Source organism: Scyliorhinus torazame, chromosome 7, assembly GCF_047496885.1.
Source record: "Scyliorhinus torazame isolate Kashiwa2021f chromosome 7, sScyTor2.1, whole genome shotgun sequence".
Lineage (NCBI taxonomy): Eukaryota > Metazoa > Chordata > Chondrichthyes > Carcharhiniformes > Scyliorhinidae > Scyliorhinus > Scyliorhinus torazame.
The window spans coordinates 74,098,570-74,114,887 of NC_092713.1; the positions used below are offsets into that span (position 1 = coordinate 74,098,570).

General features: G+C 44.1%; 1 protein-coding gene across 3 annotated transcripts in view; it reads left to right on the forward strand.

Annotated features, from left to right (window-relative positions):
- faf1 (Fas (TNFRSF6) associated factor 1) overlaps positions 1–15,242 on the forward strand; it is a 612,606-nt gene extending 597,364 nt beyond the window's left edge. For all 3 annotated transcript variants that reach the window (XM_072510911.1, XM_072510913.1, XM_072510912.1), the window contains one exon: positions 14,666–15,242. In XM_072510911.1, coding sequence (XP_072367012.1) covers positions 14,666–14,749 — 84 coding nt within the window. In that variant the 3' untranslated portion in view covers positions 14,750–15,242. The remainder of the gene's footprint in view (positions 1–14,665) is intronic.
- The last annotated feature ends 1,076 nt before the right edge of the window (positions 15,243–16,318 follow it).

A 16,318-nucleotide genomic window follows, 5' to 3' on the forward strand; every position in this document is an offset into this window, starting at 1 on the left:
TTCTCCCTCAGTGTACCCGAACAGGTGCCAGAGTGTGGCAACTAGGGATTTTCACAGTAACTTCATTGTAGTGTTAATGTAAATCTACTTGTGACACTAATAAAGATTATTATTATTAAGTACAAAACATTCCACCCCAAGAAAAATGAAAGATGATCAGATATGTGAAGGAGCACCCTGGGGAAACGAAGAAATAAATTGAACAACACTTTCATCTTTAACTCCCAGAAAGTCATGGAATCATCACTCCTAGCTACCTGCAGATTTTCTGTACACTCCCAACTTCTCCCACTTCGGGGTGATTCACCCGGGTAGTAGAAGTTAACCTTGTCTTGCTGGAAAAGTTATATGAATTCACCATACATCAGCTAACTTCTGAAGCCACCATGCGTTTGAGCCCAGATCCACATAACAGAAGACAAGTGATTGCTTTAAAAAAAAGTGCTGTCAACTGGCCGTGTGATTAAAATATCCAAATTTTATATTCCAAAAGACATCTTTCCCACTGATGAAATTCACCTTCTTTGTAACCTGTACCCAATCAGAAAGCTAGGTTTCATCAATGAAAAATACTCAGATGAAGAAAAATAGCTGCGTGAGTTGTTACCATGTTTGTGTTAGCACAACTGGGGCAAAACACTGCTAATGATGAGAGATTCCAAATGTACTCCATCCCATATTTTAGCAGACCAATTCTGATTTTCATTTGCCTTTTCCAACAAAGCGAGGTTGGATATTGATTTAAGGTCCATAACCTAAGGAAAAAATAAAGCAGCGCGCGGATAACTGGCACTCTTTTTGCAGAGTTGCTATATCACATTGTCCAAAATGTGACATCAAAAGACAGAACATTGCCTTGTCAATGTGGTATTCACATGAAATGCCTGCCTGCATCTAACTGCTGGAGTTAATATTTTTACCAACACAACATCCGTGATCCAACCAATGAATTTAGGCTGTGGGCAGCACTATAAGAAATGTTTAGTACACCTAATATTGCAGTGCTATTTTCACTTCATGTTCTACAAACAATGCACCTGCTCAAGTCATGACAAACGCTGAAATAATACTTTCAACAAAGTAAATTCATCCTCCCCAGCAGAGGAAGTAGCTGCATCTGACATGTCAACTATAACTGCCAACAAGACAGAGTTTGAATCTATTGTCAGTGTTGGTTAGGAATTGACCTGGAAATAGCCAGTGTTAGGCATGTGGATGCTGCAGTTTGTGAAAGTGAGGAAAGAAGCCCCAGCAACTGGCTGCAGCAGGCAGATAGAGGTAAAGGAAACGACCCCACCATAAGCTGCAAACTGGAGCAATGAAAATCCAGGATGCACAAGAGGTCAGTATTGCAAGACACAGCGATCTCCTGAGAGTTGTGGGATAAAAAGAAATTGCAGAGAAAGGGAGTGAAATTTTAAAATTCAAGCATTGCCAGTGTAGGACAATGAGCAGAGGAGAAGTGAAAATTAGTGCAAGTTAGGAGACAGGAAGCAGAGTTTAGATGGCCTCAAGTTTATGGAGGATTCAAGATGGGAAGTCAACCAGAAAAGCATTAGAATCGTAAATTCCAGGGTTAATAAAGGCATTGATTAAGGTTTCTGTATCATTTGAGCTGAGGTGGGGGAGCGATGGGCAATGTTACGGCAATGAATGTAAATGGTCTTTGTGACGGTGAACATATGGAGTCAGAAGCTCAGTCCAGGATCAACTAGGACATCAAAGTTCAAAATAGTCTGATTTAGCAGCAGAATAGTCTGTTTTAGCCTCAAACTATGTAGCTATAGAGAGAAATGGAATATGGCTAAGGAACAGAGTTTGGCGGGGTCCGCGGACCAATGACTTTGGTCTTCCCAATATTTATCGGAGAAAATCCTTTCCCATCCAATATTGGATGTCAGGAAAGTACTGCGACAAATCAGAGTATTTTGAAAATTTGATTGTGCCTATCTTGTACAACACTCAAATTTTGATCATATGCATCTTTGTGATTGTTTCAATGTTTTATGACTTTGTGTGTAGTATTACTTTGTCCTACTTTGATGTTCTGGTTCATTCTAATTGGTGCACTAGTAGACATTCCCCTTGGAATACATTGTGACTTGGAGATGAACAGAGACCATGCAGGGCAGGACAAACTGCTGGAAAAGGGAGGAGGAAGAGTGGGGAGAAGAGCTATCAGTGGGAAACTATATCTGTTAGGGATATGAGGGATCAATATCCTTACTTAACTTCATCAAAAAAATGTGAGAGATGTCTGCGCATCTGTAAGGGCAAAATCGCAGAAATCTGCAGCCTGCAACCACTGTACCTCAGAGCTGGGCAATGACTACATTGTTCGTGGCTCTTGAAGGTGACCATGACAATGAACATTTATGTGTCTGGCTCCTTGCAGGTTGGAGTGGGCAATATGTATATTATCTTATAGTTTCCTGTTCACTGCAGGACAAGGGAGATCACTGAGTTTGCTTACTCAATTTATTTATTTAGCCTGTGCACCATCACAGAGCTAGGCAAAGCTTTGTCAGTGGCTAGATGGAGTTCTTCAAGCCTGCTTTCAGGTTTTGTTAGAGGACACTCCTGACAATGTGAGCCCTTGCTTGGACTGCACCACAGTTGCAATCTGGATGATCTTGGTGATCCCACTGAGGCTGAGTGGCTGCACAGAAGCCTTGGCCACATCAGAAATAGTTTAAAAGGACCCACTGTCACCATGGGAAATCAAAGCCGGCTATACAAAAAGTGGGATCTGTGGTGAGAGAGTTGTTTCTGATTGACGTTTTCTCCTGCTAATCCTCCAGCCACAGGTTATCAGCTGTTACTCCTCAGCAGAGTGGGTTTAACCATATGGGGTGCGTGAAGAGGAAGGTGTACTGCTGGTGGGTTGAGGAGTCCATTAAATACGGGCAGTCTTGGATTGGCGTAGATCTTCTTCAATAGCTTGCCAGTTTTTTTAAATAAATTTAGAGTATCCAATTCATTTCTTTACCAATCAAGGGGCAATTTGGCGTGGCCAATCCACCTGCCCTGCGCATCTTTGGGTTATGGGGGTGAGACCCACACAGACACGGGGAAAATGTGCAAACTCCACACGGACAGTGACCCGGGGCCAGTATCGAACCCGAGTCCTCGGCGCCATGAGGCAGCAATGCTAACCACTGCATCACCGTAACGCCACAGCTTGCCAGTTGTAATTTCCTTCCGGATGTGGGGAGGGACAATGGTGCTCAAGACTTGGAGCCAGAAGAAATTAATAAAAAATAACAAGACATCCAAGTTGCTTTGCAAGCCACATAATGTGCCTTATCAAGCCGCGTAAGGAGATATTAGGTCAGATGAACAAAATGTTCGTCAAAGAAGTAGGTTTTCAGGAGTATCTTAAAGGAAGAAAGTGAGGTGAAAAAGCAGAGATATAGGCAGGGAATTCCAGAGCTTCGGCCAGAAGTTCATCTTGAGTATGACACCAAGATTACTAACAGTGCGGTTTAGTCTCCAGCAATTGATTGGGAGAGGGATGGAGTAGGAAGCTGGGAAATACATTTGGAGATGGGAGCAGTCTTCCCAATAATTAATTGAAGTAAATTTGTCATCCAGTACTGGATATCAGATGAGCAGATAATTTAACAACAGTGGAGAAGTTGAGAGATGTGGTGGTAAGGTGGAGCTGGGCTTTGTTAGCCTACATGTGAAAACTAATGCAGTACTTTCAGATGAAGTTGGCCATGGGCATCATATATTTGAGAAATAGGAAGGGAGCAAGGAGAGATCCTCGGTGAACACCAGAGGTGCATCCCCAGTTCCTCATTCACCAACAATCTTGCACCTTACCTTTTCTCTGTGACTGATCATCGCATCATCTGTTTGGCCAAAATAAAAGCTACCACAAAATAAACATTGCAAACTTAATTTAGAAATAAAATTGAGCTATATTGCATATAAAAGTCAAATTATCACCCTTATGTATTCCCAAAGTTGTGCCTGTCGTCGTGTTCCTTGTGCTCTGAGACAGTGCAAACTTTGTGCACAATTTAGAGGACAGCATAATGTCAGTAACTGTGCTGGTGGCTGCAAGTGCGAGGGTATGGTGATGATCATTGTTGCCTTTCTGCTCTTCCATCTTTTCCAACTCCACCATTGCCAGACCAATTCGCAATTCTTGGGTATTCAAAAGAAGAAAGACACAAGTGTAGGATTATGGTGAAGGCACAATGGAGAAGGCAAATGCTTCCTGCTTAAACCATCTGCAGTTTCTAAATCAGAAAAGATTGTGGAATGGGAGAAACGTTTGAAGTGAGTAAGTGTAGATATGAAGTTATCATCTTTGATGATTTCAGCCCCACCGTTGGCAGCGACCTTATCATTGGCCACTCTGTGATGGTGACTACCAATTCTTCCATCAAAGTAAGGAGATTGGATTGCTTTATTGTCACGTGTACCGAGGTACAGTGAAAAGTAGTTTTCTGTGAGAAGCTCAACAGATCATTAAGTACATGAAAAGAAAGAAAATATATAATAGGGCAACACAAGATACACAATGTAACTACATAAACACCGGCATCGGGTGAAGCATACAGGGGTGTAGTGTTAATCAGGTCAGTCCATAAGAGGGTCGTTTAAGAGCCTGGTGACAGTGGGGAAAGGCTGTTTTTGCGTCTGTTTGTGCGTGTTCTCAGACTTTTGTATCTCCTGCCCGATGGAAGAAGTTGGAAGAGTGAGGAAGCCGGGTGGGCGGGGTCTTTGATTATGCTGCCCGCATTCCCCAGGCAGCGGGAGGTGTAGATGGAGTCAGTGGATGGGAGGCAGGTTCGTGTGATGGACTGGGCTGTGTTCACGACTCTCTGAAGTTTCTTGCCATCTTGGGCCGAGCAGGTGCCATTCCAGGCTGTGATGCAGCCAGATAGGATGCTTTCTATGGTGCATTGTAAAAGGTGGTAAGAGTCAGTGCGGACATGCCAAAATTCTTTAGTTTCCTGAGGAAGTAAAGGCGCTGTTGTGCTTTCTTGGTCGTAGTGTCGACGTGGGTGGGCCAGGACAGGTTTTTGGTGATACGCATTCCTAGGAATTTGAAGCTGTCAACCATCTCCACCTCGACCCCGTAGATGCAGACAGGGGTGTATACAGTACTTTGCTCCCTGAAGTCAATGACCAACTCTTTAGTTTTGCTGGCATTGAGGGTTAGATTGTTGGTGTTACACCACTCCACTAGGTTCTCGATCTCCCTCTTGTATTCTGACTTGTCGTTATTCGAGATCCGACCCACTACGGTCGTGTCATCAGCAATCTTGCAGATGGAGTTGGAACCAAATTCTGCCACGCAGTCGTATGTGTATAGGGAATATAGTTGGAGTTGGATTTAAGAGCAACACCTTTGGAAATAGGTTTATCATTGCCAGGGGAATTATGTTTGGAAGGTAGGTTAGGACAAGCTGTCACCTGCCCCATTTCTCAGAAGTACAGAATACGTTGCTCAGAAAAATAAGGGAGTATGATGACTGTATGACTGACATGCAGTGCAAAACTGCCTAGTCTGTGGTGGAATATGTTTCAGCTGTTGTGGTTGCATAGCTGATGGTGTGCAGGCTGATTAATCTGTGTGTGAGGCTTGCAGCAATGCTTAGCCTGTGAATGTCATGTATGAGGCCATATTGATGGATTGTTGGGTGGTGAGTGACGCGAGTACAGCAAGTGAGCATGTCTGAGGCTGTGGTGCAGTTGGATGAAAAATGCCATTTGAAGATGTATCCACTGAAAAAAAAAGAATGGAGGGGGAGAAGAAGAGTTTTCAAATTAAGATGGTCTAAGAGGGAAAGACATCTGTTCGAGTTTTTACATAAATAATTTTTTCTGTCTCTCCATTTACCCTGTTTGTTTACACTTCTATTGTTTGGGGCTCTGTTTGAAGGGGATGGGATTGATAAGATGTTGTAAAGGGGGAGGGGTGGGCCATTGAGTTTGGGCCTTAAGTGGAGGCTGTGTTTGCTTTTTGCACTCAAACAACAAAGAAATGTATAGCACAGGAACAGGCCCTTCGGCCCTCCAAGCCCGTGCCGACCATGCTGCCCGACCAAACTACAATCTTCTACACTTCCTGGGTCCGTATCCCTCTATTCCCTTCCTATTCATGTATTTGTCAAGATGCCCCTTAAATGACACTATCGGCCCTGCTTCCACCACCTCCTCCGGTAGCGAGTTCCAGGCACCCACTACCCTCTGCGTAAAAAAACTTGCCTCGTACATCTACTCTAAACCTTGCCCCTCTCACTTTAAACCTATGCCCCCTAGTAATTGACCTCTCTACCCCGGGGAAAAGCATCTGACTATCCACTCTGTCTATGCCCCTCATAATTTTGTAGACCTCTATCAGGTCGCCCCTCAACCTCCTTCGTTCCAGTGAGAACAAACCGAGTTTATTCAACCGCTCCTCATAGCTAATGCCCTCCATACCAGGCAACATTCTGGTAAATCTCTTCTGCACCCTCTCTAAAGCCTCCACATCCTTCTGGTAGTGTGGCGACCAGAATTGAACACTATACTCCAAGTGTGGCCTAACTAAGGTTCTGTACAGCTGCAACATGACTTGCCAATTCTTATACTCAATGCCCCGGCCAATGAAGGCAAGCATGCCGTATGCCTTCTTGACTACCTTCTCCACCTGTGTTGCCCCTTTCAGTGACCTGTGGACCTGTACTCTTAGATCTCTTTGACTTTCAATACTCTTGAGGGTTCTACCATTCACTGTATATTCCCTTCCTGCATTAGACCTTCCAAAATGCATTACCTTACATTTGTAAGGTGCTATTGTTCTGAAAACTTATGTTAAGAGCTGGGGTGTAAAAGATCAAGCAGCGGGTAGACTTTTAGGCTTCAGGGGTGGAGCTGCTAGGTTAGCTGGTAAGGCTAACTCATGGAAGCAAAGTGGTGGGTGAGCTGAAAAGTGATGAGGTGGGAGGAGGAGGGGGGGTACTGCTGACGATTTGGGGACTTCCAGGAGGCTGGAGATGGAGACTAGATGGCGGTTGCCGCCGATGGGAGGATCTGGGGAGGTGCGAGCCATGGGCTAGGGGCTGGCCTCTGACAGGTCATGGCTGATCAACAGGGGAGGGGGGCAAGAGCCCCCCCGACCTGACTGGTTATTACGTGGAATGTTCGTGGCCTGAATGGGCCGGTCAAGAGGGCCTGTGTGTTCGCACACTTGAGACAGTTAAAGGCGGACGTGGCCATGTTACAGGAGACACACTTGAAGCTGGAGGATCAATTTAGACTGAATAAAGGATGGGTCGGGCAGGTGTTTCATTCAGGATTGGACTTCAAAACAAGGGAGGTGGCCATCCTGATTAACAAAAGGGTGGCGTTCGAGGTGGGGAAAATGGTGACAGACCCGGGAGGCAGATTTATCATGGTGAGTGGGAAACTGGAGGGAATGGCAGTGGTGCTGGTGAATATAAATGCCTCAAACTGGGACGACGTCGCGTTTGTTAGGAAGATGCTGGGAAAATCCCGGAACTCGACTCACACTGATTGATCATGGGGGGTGATTTTAATTCGGTCTTAGATCCTTGGTCGGAGAAAGTGTCAGCAATGGCAAAAGAGCTGCGAGGGTTCATGGAGCACATGGGAGGTGCTGATCCGTGGAGATTTGAGAAGCCAAGGAGTAAGGAATATTCATTCTACTCTCATGTTCACAAGGTGTACTCCAGGATCGATTTTTTTTTTATTTTTTATATTGGACAAAACATTATAAGCGGGGGTAGTGGACACAGTATTCAGCAATCGTAGTATCGGACCATGCGCCACATTGGCTAGACCTACAGGTGAACACTGGAAACTCTCAGCGCCCACAGTGGAGGCTGGATGCAGGGTTGTTAGTAGACGATAAGATATGTGAGCGAGTGAGGGAAACCATTCGGGGGTATATAAACACCAACGACACGTCAGAGACCACGGCTGGGGTTGTGTGGGAGGCATTGAAAGCGGTATTCAGAGGGGAATATATTTTGATTCAGGCCCATAGGGAGAGGGCTGAAGGGGCAGAGCTCGACTGGCTAGTAGGAGAAATCTTGCGTGTGGATAGGAGATATGCGGAGTCCCCGAATGAGGAGCTCCTGAAAGAGCACCAGAGACTTAGCAAATGGAGGATAGCAAATGTTGTCCCTTTGTTCAAGAAGGGGAGTAGAGACAACCCCGGTAACTATAGACCAGTGAGCCTTACTTCTGTTGTGGGCAAAATCTTGGAAAGGTTTATAAGAGATAGGATGTATAATCATCTGGAAAGGAATAATTTGATTAGAGATAGTCAACACGGTTTTGTGAAGGGTAGGTCATGCCTCACAAACCTTATTGAGTTCTTGGAGAAGGTGACCAAGCAGGTGGATGAGGGTAAAACAGTTGATATGGTGTATATGGATTTCAGTAAAGCATTTGATAAGGTTCCCCACGGTAGGCTACTGCAGAAAATACGGAGGCATGGGATTCAGGGTGATTTAGCAGTTTGGATCAGAAATTGGCTAGCTGGAAGAAGGCAAATGGTGGTGGTTGATGGGAAATGTTCAGACTGAAGTCCAGTTACTAGTGGTGTACCACAAGGATCTGTTTTGGGGCCACTGCTGTTTGTCATTTTTATAAATGACCTGGAGGAGGGCGTAGAAGGATGGGTGAGTAAATTTGCAGATGACACTAAAGTCGGTGGAGTTGTGGACAGTGCGGAAGGATGTTACAAGTTACAGAGGGACATAGATAAGCTGCAGCGCTGGGCTGAGAGGTGGCAAATGGAATTTAATGCAGAAAAGTGTGAGGTGATTCATTTTGGAAGGAATAACAGTACTGGGCTAATGGTAAGATTCTTGGCAGTGTGGATGAGCAGAGAGATCTCGGTGTCCATATACATAGATCCCTGAAAGTTTCCACCCATGTTGAGAGGGTTGTTCAGAATGCGTACGGTGTGGTAGCTTTTATTGGTAAAGGGATTGAGTTTCGGAGCCATGAGGTCATGTTGCAACAGTACAAAACTCTGGTGCGGCACATTTGGAGTATTGCGTGCAATTCTGGTCACCGCATTATAGGAAGGATGTGGAAGCATTGGAAAAGGTGCAGAGGAGATTTACCAGAGTGTTGCCTGGTATGGAGGGAAGATCTTATGAGGAAAGGCTGAGGGACTTGAGGCTGTTTTCGTTAGAGAGAAGAAGGTTAAGAGGTGACTTAATTGAGGCATACAAGATGATCAGAGGATTGGATAGGGTGGACAGTGAGAGCCTTTTTCCTCGGATGGTGATGTCTGGCACGAGGGGACATAGCTTTAAATTGAGGGGAGATAGATATAGAGATAGATATAGGTCAGAGGTAGGTTCTTTACTCAGAGAGTAGTAAGGGCGTGGAATGCCCTGCCTGCAACAGTAGTGGACTCACCAACACTAAGGGCATTCAAATGGTCATTGGATAGACATATGGACGATAAGGGAATAGTGTTGATGGGCTTTAGAGTGGTTTCACAGGTCGGCGCAACATCGAGGGCCGAAGGGCCTGTACTGCGCTGTAATGTTCTATGACTTCAAATGGATTTTGGACTCCTTTCCACAGGCAAGGCGGAGGGACAGCTGAGGAGGGTAAAAGGGGCAGTGTACGAATATGGGGAGTAAGCTAGTAGGATGTTGGCACATCAGCTGAGGAAGCAGAAGGTGGCAAGAGAGATAGGGAAAATTAAGGATGTGAGGGCGAAAGTAGTGAGGGACCCGGGTGCGGTTAATGACGTGTTCCGTGAATTTTATAGCTGTTTATACGAATCTGAACCCGGGGGGGGGGGGGGCAATTTGGCTCAGTGAAGTGATAGACAGATTGGGGGCAATGCAAACAGGTCAGGCCCCGGGACCTGACGGATTCCCAGTGGAATTCTACAAAAGGTTTTCGGGGCTAGTGGGACCACTGTTAGTCAAGGCTTTCAATGAATTCAAGGAGTTAGGAATGCATCCCCCAACGCTATCACAGGCATCAATCTCTCTCATCCTGAAGCGAGACAAGGACCCGGAGAGCTGTGGATCGTACAGACCAATTTCCCTTTTGAATGTGGATGTTAAATTACTGACAAAGATCTTGGCCACCAGAATAGCTGATTGTGTCCCGGAGGTAATAGGTGAGGAGCAGACTGGGTTCGTGAAGGGCAGGCACCTGACGTCTAATATTAGGCGGCTTCTCAATGTTATAATGATACCAGCCGAGGGGCGTGAGGCTGAGGTGGTAGTAGCCATGGACGCGGAGAAGGCTTTCGACCAGGTGGAGTGGAAGTACCTATGGGATATCTTAGGCAGGTTCGGCAGAGATTTGTGGACTGGGTCCGGCTGTTGCCTCAGGCCCGGTGGCAAATGTGAGAACCAACAGAACCCGGTCAGAATATTTTAATCTCGTGAGAGGGACAAGGCAGGGATGCCCGCTCTCCTCATTACTGTTTGCCCTGGCCATAGAGCCTTTAGCAATGGCCGTTAGAGCATCGAGTGCATGGCGTGGAATAGTGAGGGGGGAGTGGAGCACAGGGTTTCTCTTTATGCGGATGACTGCTGCTTTATGTTACAGACCCGGTAGGGGGATGACTGAAATCATGGAGGTACTGGGAGAATTTAGGCGATTTTCAGGCTACAATCTGAATACGATAAAGTGTGAGATGTTTGTGATCCAGGCGCGGGGACAGGAAAGGAGACTGAGGGAGTTAATTTTAAAGTGGTTGCGGGGAGTTTCAGATATTTAGAGATTCAAGTGGCTGAAGAGTGGGGGCAGCTCCACAAGTTAAATCTGGGCAAAGCGATCGACCAAATGAAAAGGGATTGCCACAGGTGGGACATGCTCCCGCTAATGTTAGCAGGAAGGGTCCAGACGGTGAAGATGACAGTCCTCCCAAGACTGCCTTTCTTTTTTCAATGCCTTCTGATTTTTGTCCCAAAGGCTTTTTTTAGGAAAATAAATGCGGCGATTACAGGTTTTGTATGGGCGGGGAAAACCCCGAGAGGAAAGAGGGCACTTCTGGAGCTGGATCACATGGAGGAGGGCCTGGCCCGCCCGAGCTTTATTAATTATTACTGGACAACCAACATATCGATGGTCAGGAAGTGGGTAGTGGGGGAGGGGCCGCCTGGGAGCGAGTGGAAGCGGCATCCTGTCAGGGCACGTGTTTGGAGGCTTTACTAACGGCATTTTCGCCAGCTCGGTACTCTACAAGCCCTTTGGTGGTGGCAGCCCTATGGGTGTGGGGGCAATGAAGGCAGCACATGGGATTAGAGGGGGCGTCAGTGTGGTCTCTGATCTGTAACAATCACCAGTTTATCCCGGGGAGGCTGGATGGGGACTTCAGGAGATGCAGCAGGCAGGGATTGAGAGATTTGGGGACTTATTTATCCAGGAGGGCTTTCCGACCTTGGAGGCACTAGAGGAGGAGGTTGAGTTACCAGGTGGGAATGGGTTTCGATATCTTCAGGTCCGGAACTTTTTCCAGAGGCAGGTTCCAAGCTTCCCTCGCCTCCCCCTGAGGGGACTACAGGACAATGTGATGTCAAAAACTGGGGTTGGAGAAGGGAGGACTTCGGTGATATACAAGGAGTCGATGGAGTGGGATGGGGCCCCGATCAGGGATGTAAAGCAGAAGTGGGAAGAGGAGCTGGGAAGAGAGCTGGAAATGGAAAAGTGGGAAAAAGCCTTGAAGAGAGTTAATTCATCTTCGTCCTGTGCCAGACTTAGCCTGATCCAGTTCAAAGTGGTCCACAGGGCTCACATGACGGTAGCCCGGATGAGCAGGTTCTTTGAGGAGGTGGAGGATAGATGTGGGCGGTGTGGGGGTAGTCCGGCTAACATGTGCATATGTTCTGGGCATGTCCGAAGTTGAGAGGATTCTGGCAGAGATTTGCAGACGTTATATCAGAAGTCCTGGAAGGGAGGGTATCCCCGAGTCCAGAACTGGCAATATTTGGGGTTTCGGATGATCCGGGGGCCAAGGGGGGTAGGGAAGCCAATGTCCTGGCCTTCTCCTCCCTGGTGGCCCGGAGACGGATTTTGCTGAGATGGGGGGGAGACTCGGAGCCCCCAAAGTCAGGTGTGTGGGTCAGCGATATGGCAGGGTTTCTCAGCCTGGAAGAAAATCAAGTTTGCCTTGAGAGGATCAACTCAGGGGTTTGCCCAAAGATGGCAACCTTTCATCGACTTCTTCAAAGAAAATTGAATGTCAGCAGTTAGGGGAGGGGGGAAGAAAATAGGAGGCATGGCAGTGTTAAATAAGGACAGGGAACTCCGTATACGGATAGCTAGGAAATAGGGCGCAGGCAGTTGGGGACATTGTTTTTTTGGGGGGTTCTTTTTTTTTAAATATATTTTAAGAAATGTTAATGTGTTAAACTGTGAAAATTTTAAATGCTTCAATAAAATATTTTCTAAAAAAAAGATGTATCCACTGATCTTGAACACACCTGTGAGCTTCATTAAACTTCTTGTGAAACTGCATCCAGAGCATGAAGCTCGACTCCTGACATTTTACCTCTGCAACTAGCTGCTCCCACTGCACTCTATGGGCATATCTTGAGGGCCTCTAGGCTCTGCATATAAAGAAAGGCCTTCTTTCCACCTCCTCTGGTAAGTGTCCATTGAAGCCTCCAGAAATCTTGAAACCAATTTCTCCCATGTTGTGCAATTCTGTAGTATTCTCCACGTGTGTACACGTATCAGTACCTGATCCTACCTCATTCCACTTCCCCTTTAAGAGGTGTGGGTTAGTATGAAATGGTGCTAGCTACTCCCGATACGTTTCTCCTGCAAAGTCCTGATGGTCAACAACACTGTTGGTGCTGGCTGGAAGCTGGAATCATTGAAATTAGCTGGCAGCCTGAAGTTGGTCTGCTGCCTGCATTACAATCCCTGTGACCCCTTTCAGGGCTATTGACTGAAAGCAACCTCGTTTTTAGTGTTTAGCTAATGTTTACATCATATGATCTATCAAAAAAAAATTATGAACAATAGGTTTAAATTGGGCTTTTTATTTCTTTTGGAAGTTTCATGCCATTACAAATATTTTTCACTTAAAAAAATATCTTTTAATAGTTTATGTGAACTCATTCATTAAATTAAAAGTATAACCAGCTGACTAAAATAGAAATTTAGCATGGTAGGTGCTTTGTTCACACGACTGAAGTTTTGTGGTAAATATGGACTTAAAAGGTAAGCATTAACATTATTGATTACAACTGAAAAGTATTCAAGTACTTCAACAGTGCAATGACAGGGAATGATGATGATAATTCATACTTCTCAGCCTATATTCATTGTTTTAGCATCCCACCTGTTTGCTGAATTTCAGGAATTTTTCTTCTAATGAACCACAATGACCTTCTCACCAGCCCAGTGCACTTGCACAATAGTTCCTGTTAGGGCACTACGCTCTAGTTGTTGTGGAGCAATGTTTAAATGTTACTTTCATTTGTTACTTAACTGACAATTTTTTGAACAGCTTTAATAACTTTTATAGACTTGGACATGAAATCTTAATACAATGTCACAAGTGTCATTTCTCCTTTTCTGATCTTCACATAATATACTGCTGGGGACCATAATATAAACCAGAACGCTGAAAAATGACTCAAATCTGTTAATGTAAATATTCAGACTTAGCACTATCATACAATTCATATTTCTTTCTCTCTTGCCTGAACCATTTTTGAGTCCTATCATCAGCAATGTATGCAACAGGGATCTCCTGCCCTCCCTGTACAGATTTTTCAGTGGAACTGAGTTGGGCAAAGGTGAGAATTATAAAAACAGTTTTATTTGGCAACTTCACAGCCATTCTTGCCCCTTGTGGGATTTCCTGCTGGGTGTATGGAACGATGTTGGCCAAGATATGGAACGGGTGCATTGTGATGCAATGCAAATAAGGGAAATATATCATCCAGCATATTTCCCATCATCTGTACCAGGGAAATCAGTTCATCCCGACTGATTAGCATTTCTGTGGGTGGTTCAGTGATTAGCAATCAATTGCTTCGGCTTCGGTGTCAAATTTGAATATTTATCATGTGTCTTATCCTGACATTATTGAAGCTGCTGGTAGGTGCTGGCCTCCAAGGTTTCTCAACGCTGTTTGCTGCGCTCCCTTCCACATGGTTTCTGCATTGAAGACTAAAAAGCTTGGAAATGTGATGCATAGTTCTTAAAACCCAAGCTCCTATGTCCAAATTTCTGATCAAGTTAGTAACAAAACTCTATGCTCTGGAAAGGACAAATGTGACTAATAAAGCTAAAATGGCACAGAAAATGGAACAGAAAATAGCAATGTATGGTGAATGGCAATTGAGGTACTGTGATTCCAGGTTAAATGAGCAATTAACCTTTGTTCAGATGTGTTTCTTATTTCGAGGGATAGGATCTATTATGTGTGGAAAATGAGGACAACTCTTACTGAATATTCTACTTCTATACTATTAATAAAATATCCCTACATGGATCAAATCTATGATTAAGAACAAAAAGTATTGAAAAAGCTCAACAGGTCTGCCAGAAGGTTCAGAACTGGTTCCAAAATATTTTGCTTTTATATTGGTTCAAATCTCTTTTTTTTGTGCTGGTGAAACAGTAAGCTAATTAAACACATCACAAAATTTGTACTGAAGCAATGTAATGATATACTCTTTTTTTTTTTAAACAGGTGTCTCAGTTTGATCCTACTGAAACATTAATTGAGATGAAACTCTATCCTCAGGAAACACTCTTCCTGGAAGCAAAGGAATGAATTGATCCATGGGACTCTGACTTCCCAGATAGTTGATAAAAGCTCAGCTTGTGTCCAAAAGCTGCAAGATCCTCCTTTGTTTTGTCCAGCCACATGCCACAACTATCTGCCTCTTCCAGAACCCCTAAATCAACATCACCATTGTAAAATGCCTGTATGCTGCCAACCTCACAAGAATTGTAGATGTTTACAAAGATATATAGGAGGATAGCAATCTGTGATGAACACTGATTTACACCCTTCACACTATTCTGGCCTATGTTTATTCATCAATGCACTATTCAAAGGTGAAGTGAATTATATTAGTTAGAATTGGTTTCTTTGTACCCATTCAACCACAAAACCTGTATTACAATTTGCCCAATTTTTGGAGCAAGTGCTTTGATTTAAAATTCTGTATTTGTTTTAATTCAAATACATACTTGAGACATTGCTCATAAATGTGCATAATTCAATGTCTGGATTTCTACATAAAGCCTAATTTATGATTTCACAGTAGGCATGGGGTCATTCTTGGCCATTGAGATTTAACAGTATTATTTAGAAAGTGTATGATTTTTATACCACATGATTTTCTTATTTGGTTTTCAGCTTTGGTAAAATGTAATACGGATATCATTTTCTATTTGCAGCCGTATTACTTATTGAACTCATCATTTCCATGTGCATGGTATTGTTTTTCTCCTCCTTCAGGGAGTTAGAAAAATAACTAGTTTCAGGCATATATTACTGCATCATCAGAATGGGACAGGAATAAATTGGTGTAAAGAAAAGACTATTCAAAACTTTTATGCCCCAAACACATGGTAAGAGTAAGTTATCCTTTGCTAACATTCTGGGCATTTTCTACAGATATCGGTCTCCTAGATTGCACATGGTTTTTATTTTCTATTGTAATGAGATTCCTCGACATCACATTCTATTTTCATTTTATTGTTCATGTGATTAGTGTAGCTTTGATACAAACTGTTCATTTTACATACTACAAGCCATATGCCTGAAGGAAAGTGTCAACAAAGCCATTTGCTACATTTAAAAGTAATTAATTGGCTGCTTTGGGGTGTCCTGAAGTCATGAAAAATGCTATATAAATGCCAAGTTTGTTCATTTGTATTTATGAAATGCATGCCAAAAAAGCAAGATTACAGACATTTCAACTTAATATGTTAAAAAAATGTTGTCACCCACTTAGACATAATTGGGATGCTGACAAAAGTGTGTTTATGTTCAAACCACGCAAAGTAGCAAATTGACAAGAATGCAGAAGATTACAAGTATAAACAATTTAGAAATACGTGCAGGTAAGCAACAAATGTCATTTAATAGAGGTAATATAAACCATATAAATACTGCGACTACAAGAGTAGGTCAGAGGCCAGAAATTCTGCAGCAAGTAACTTGCCTCCTGACTCCCCAAAGCTTGTCGACCATCTACAAGGCACAAGTTAGAATATTGATGGAATATCCTCCACTTGCCTGGAATGGTACAGCTCCAACAACACTCCAGAAGCTCAACCCTCAAGAACACTCAAGAAGCTCCACACCATCCACATCAAAGCAGCCCACTTG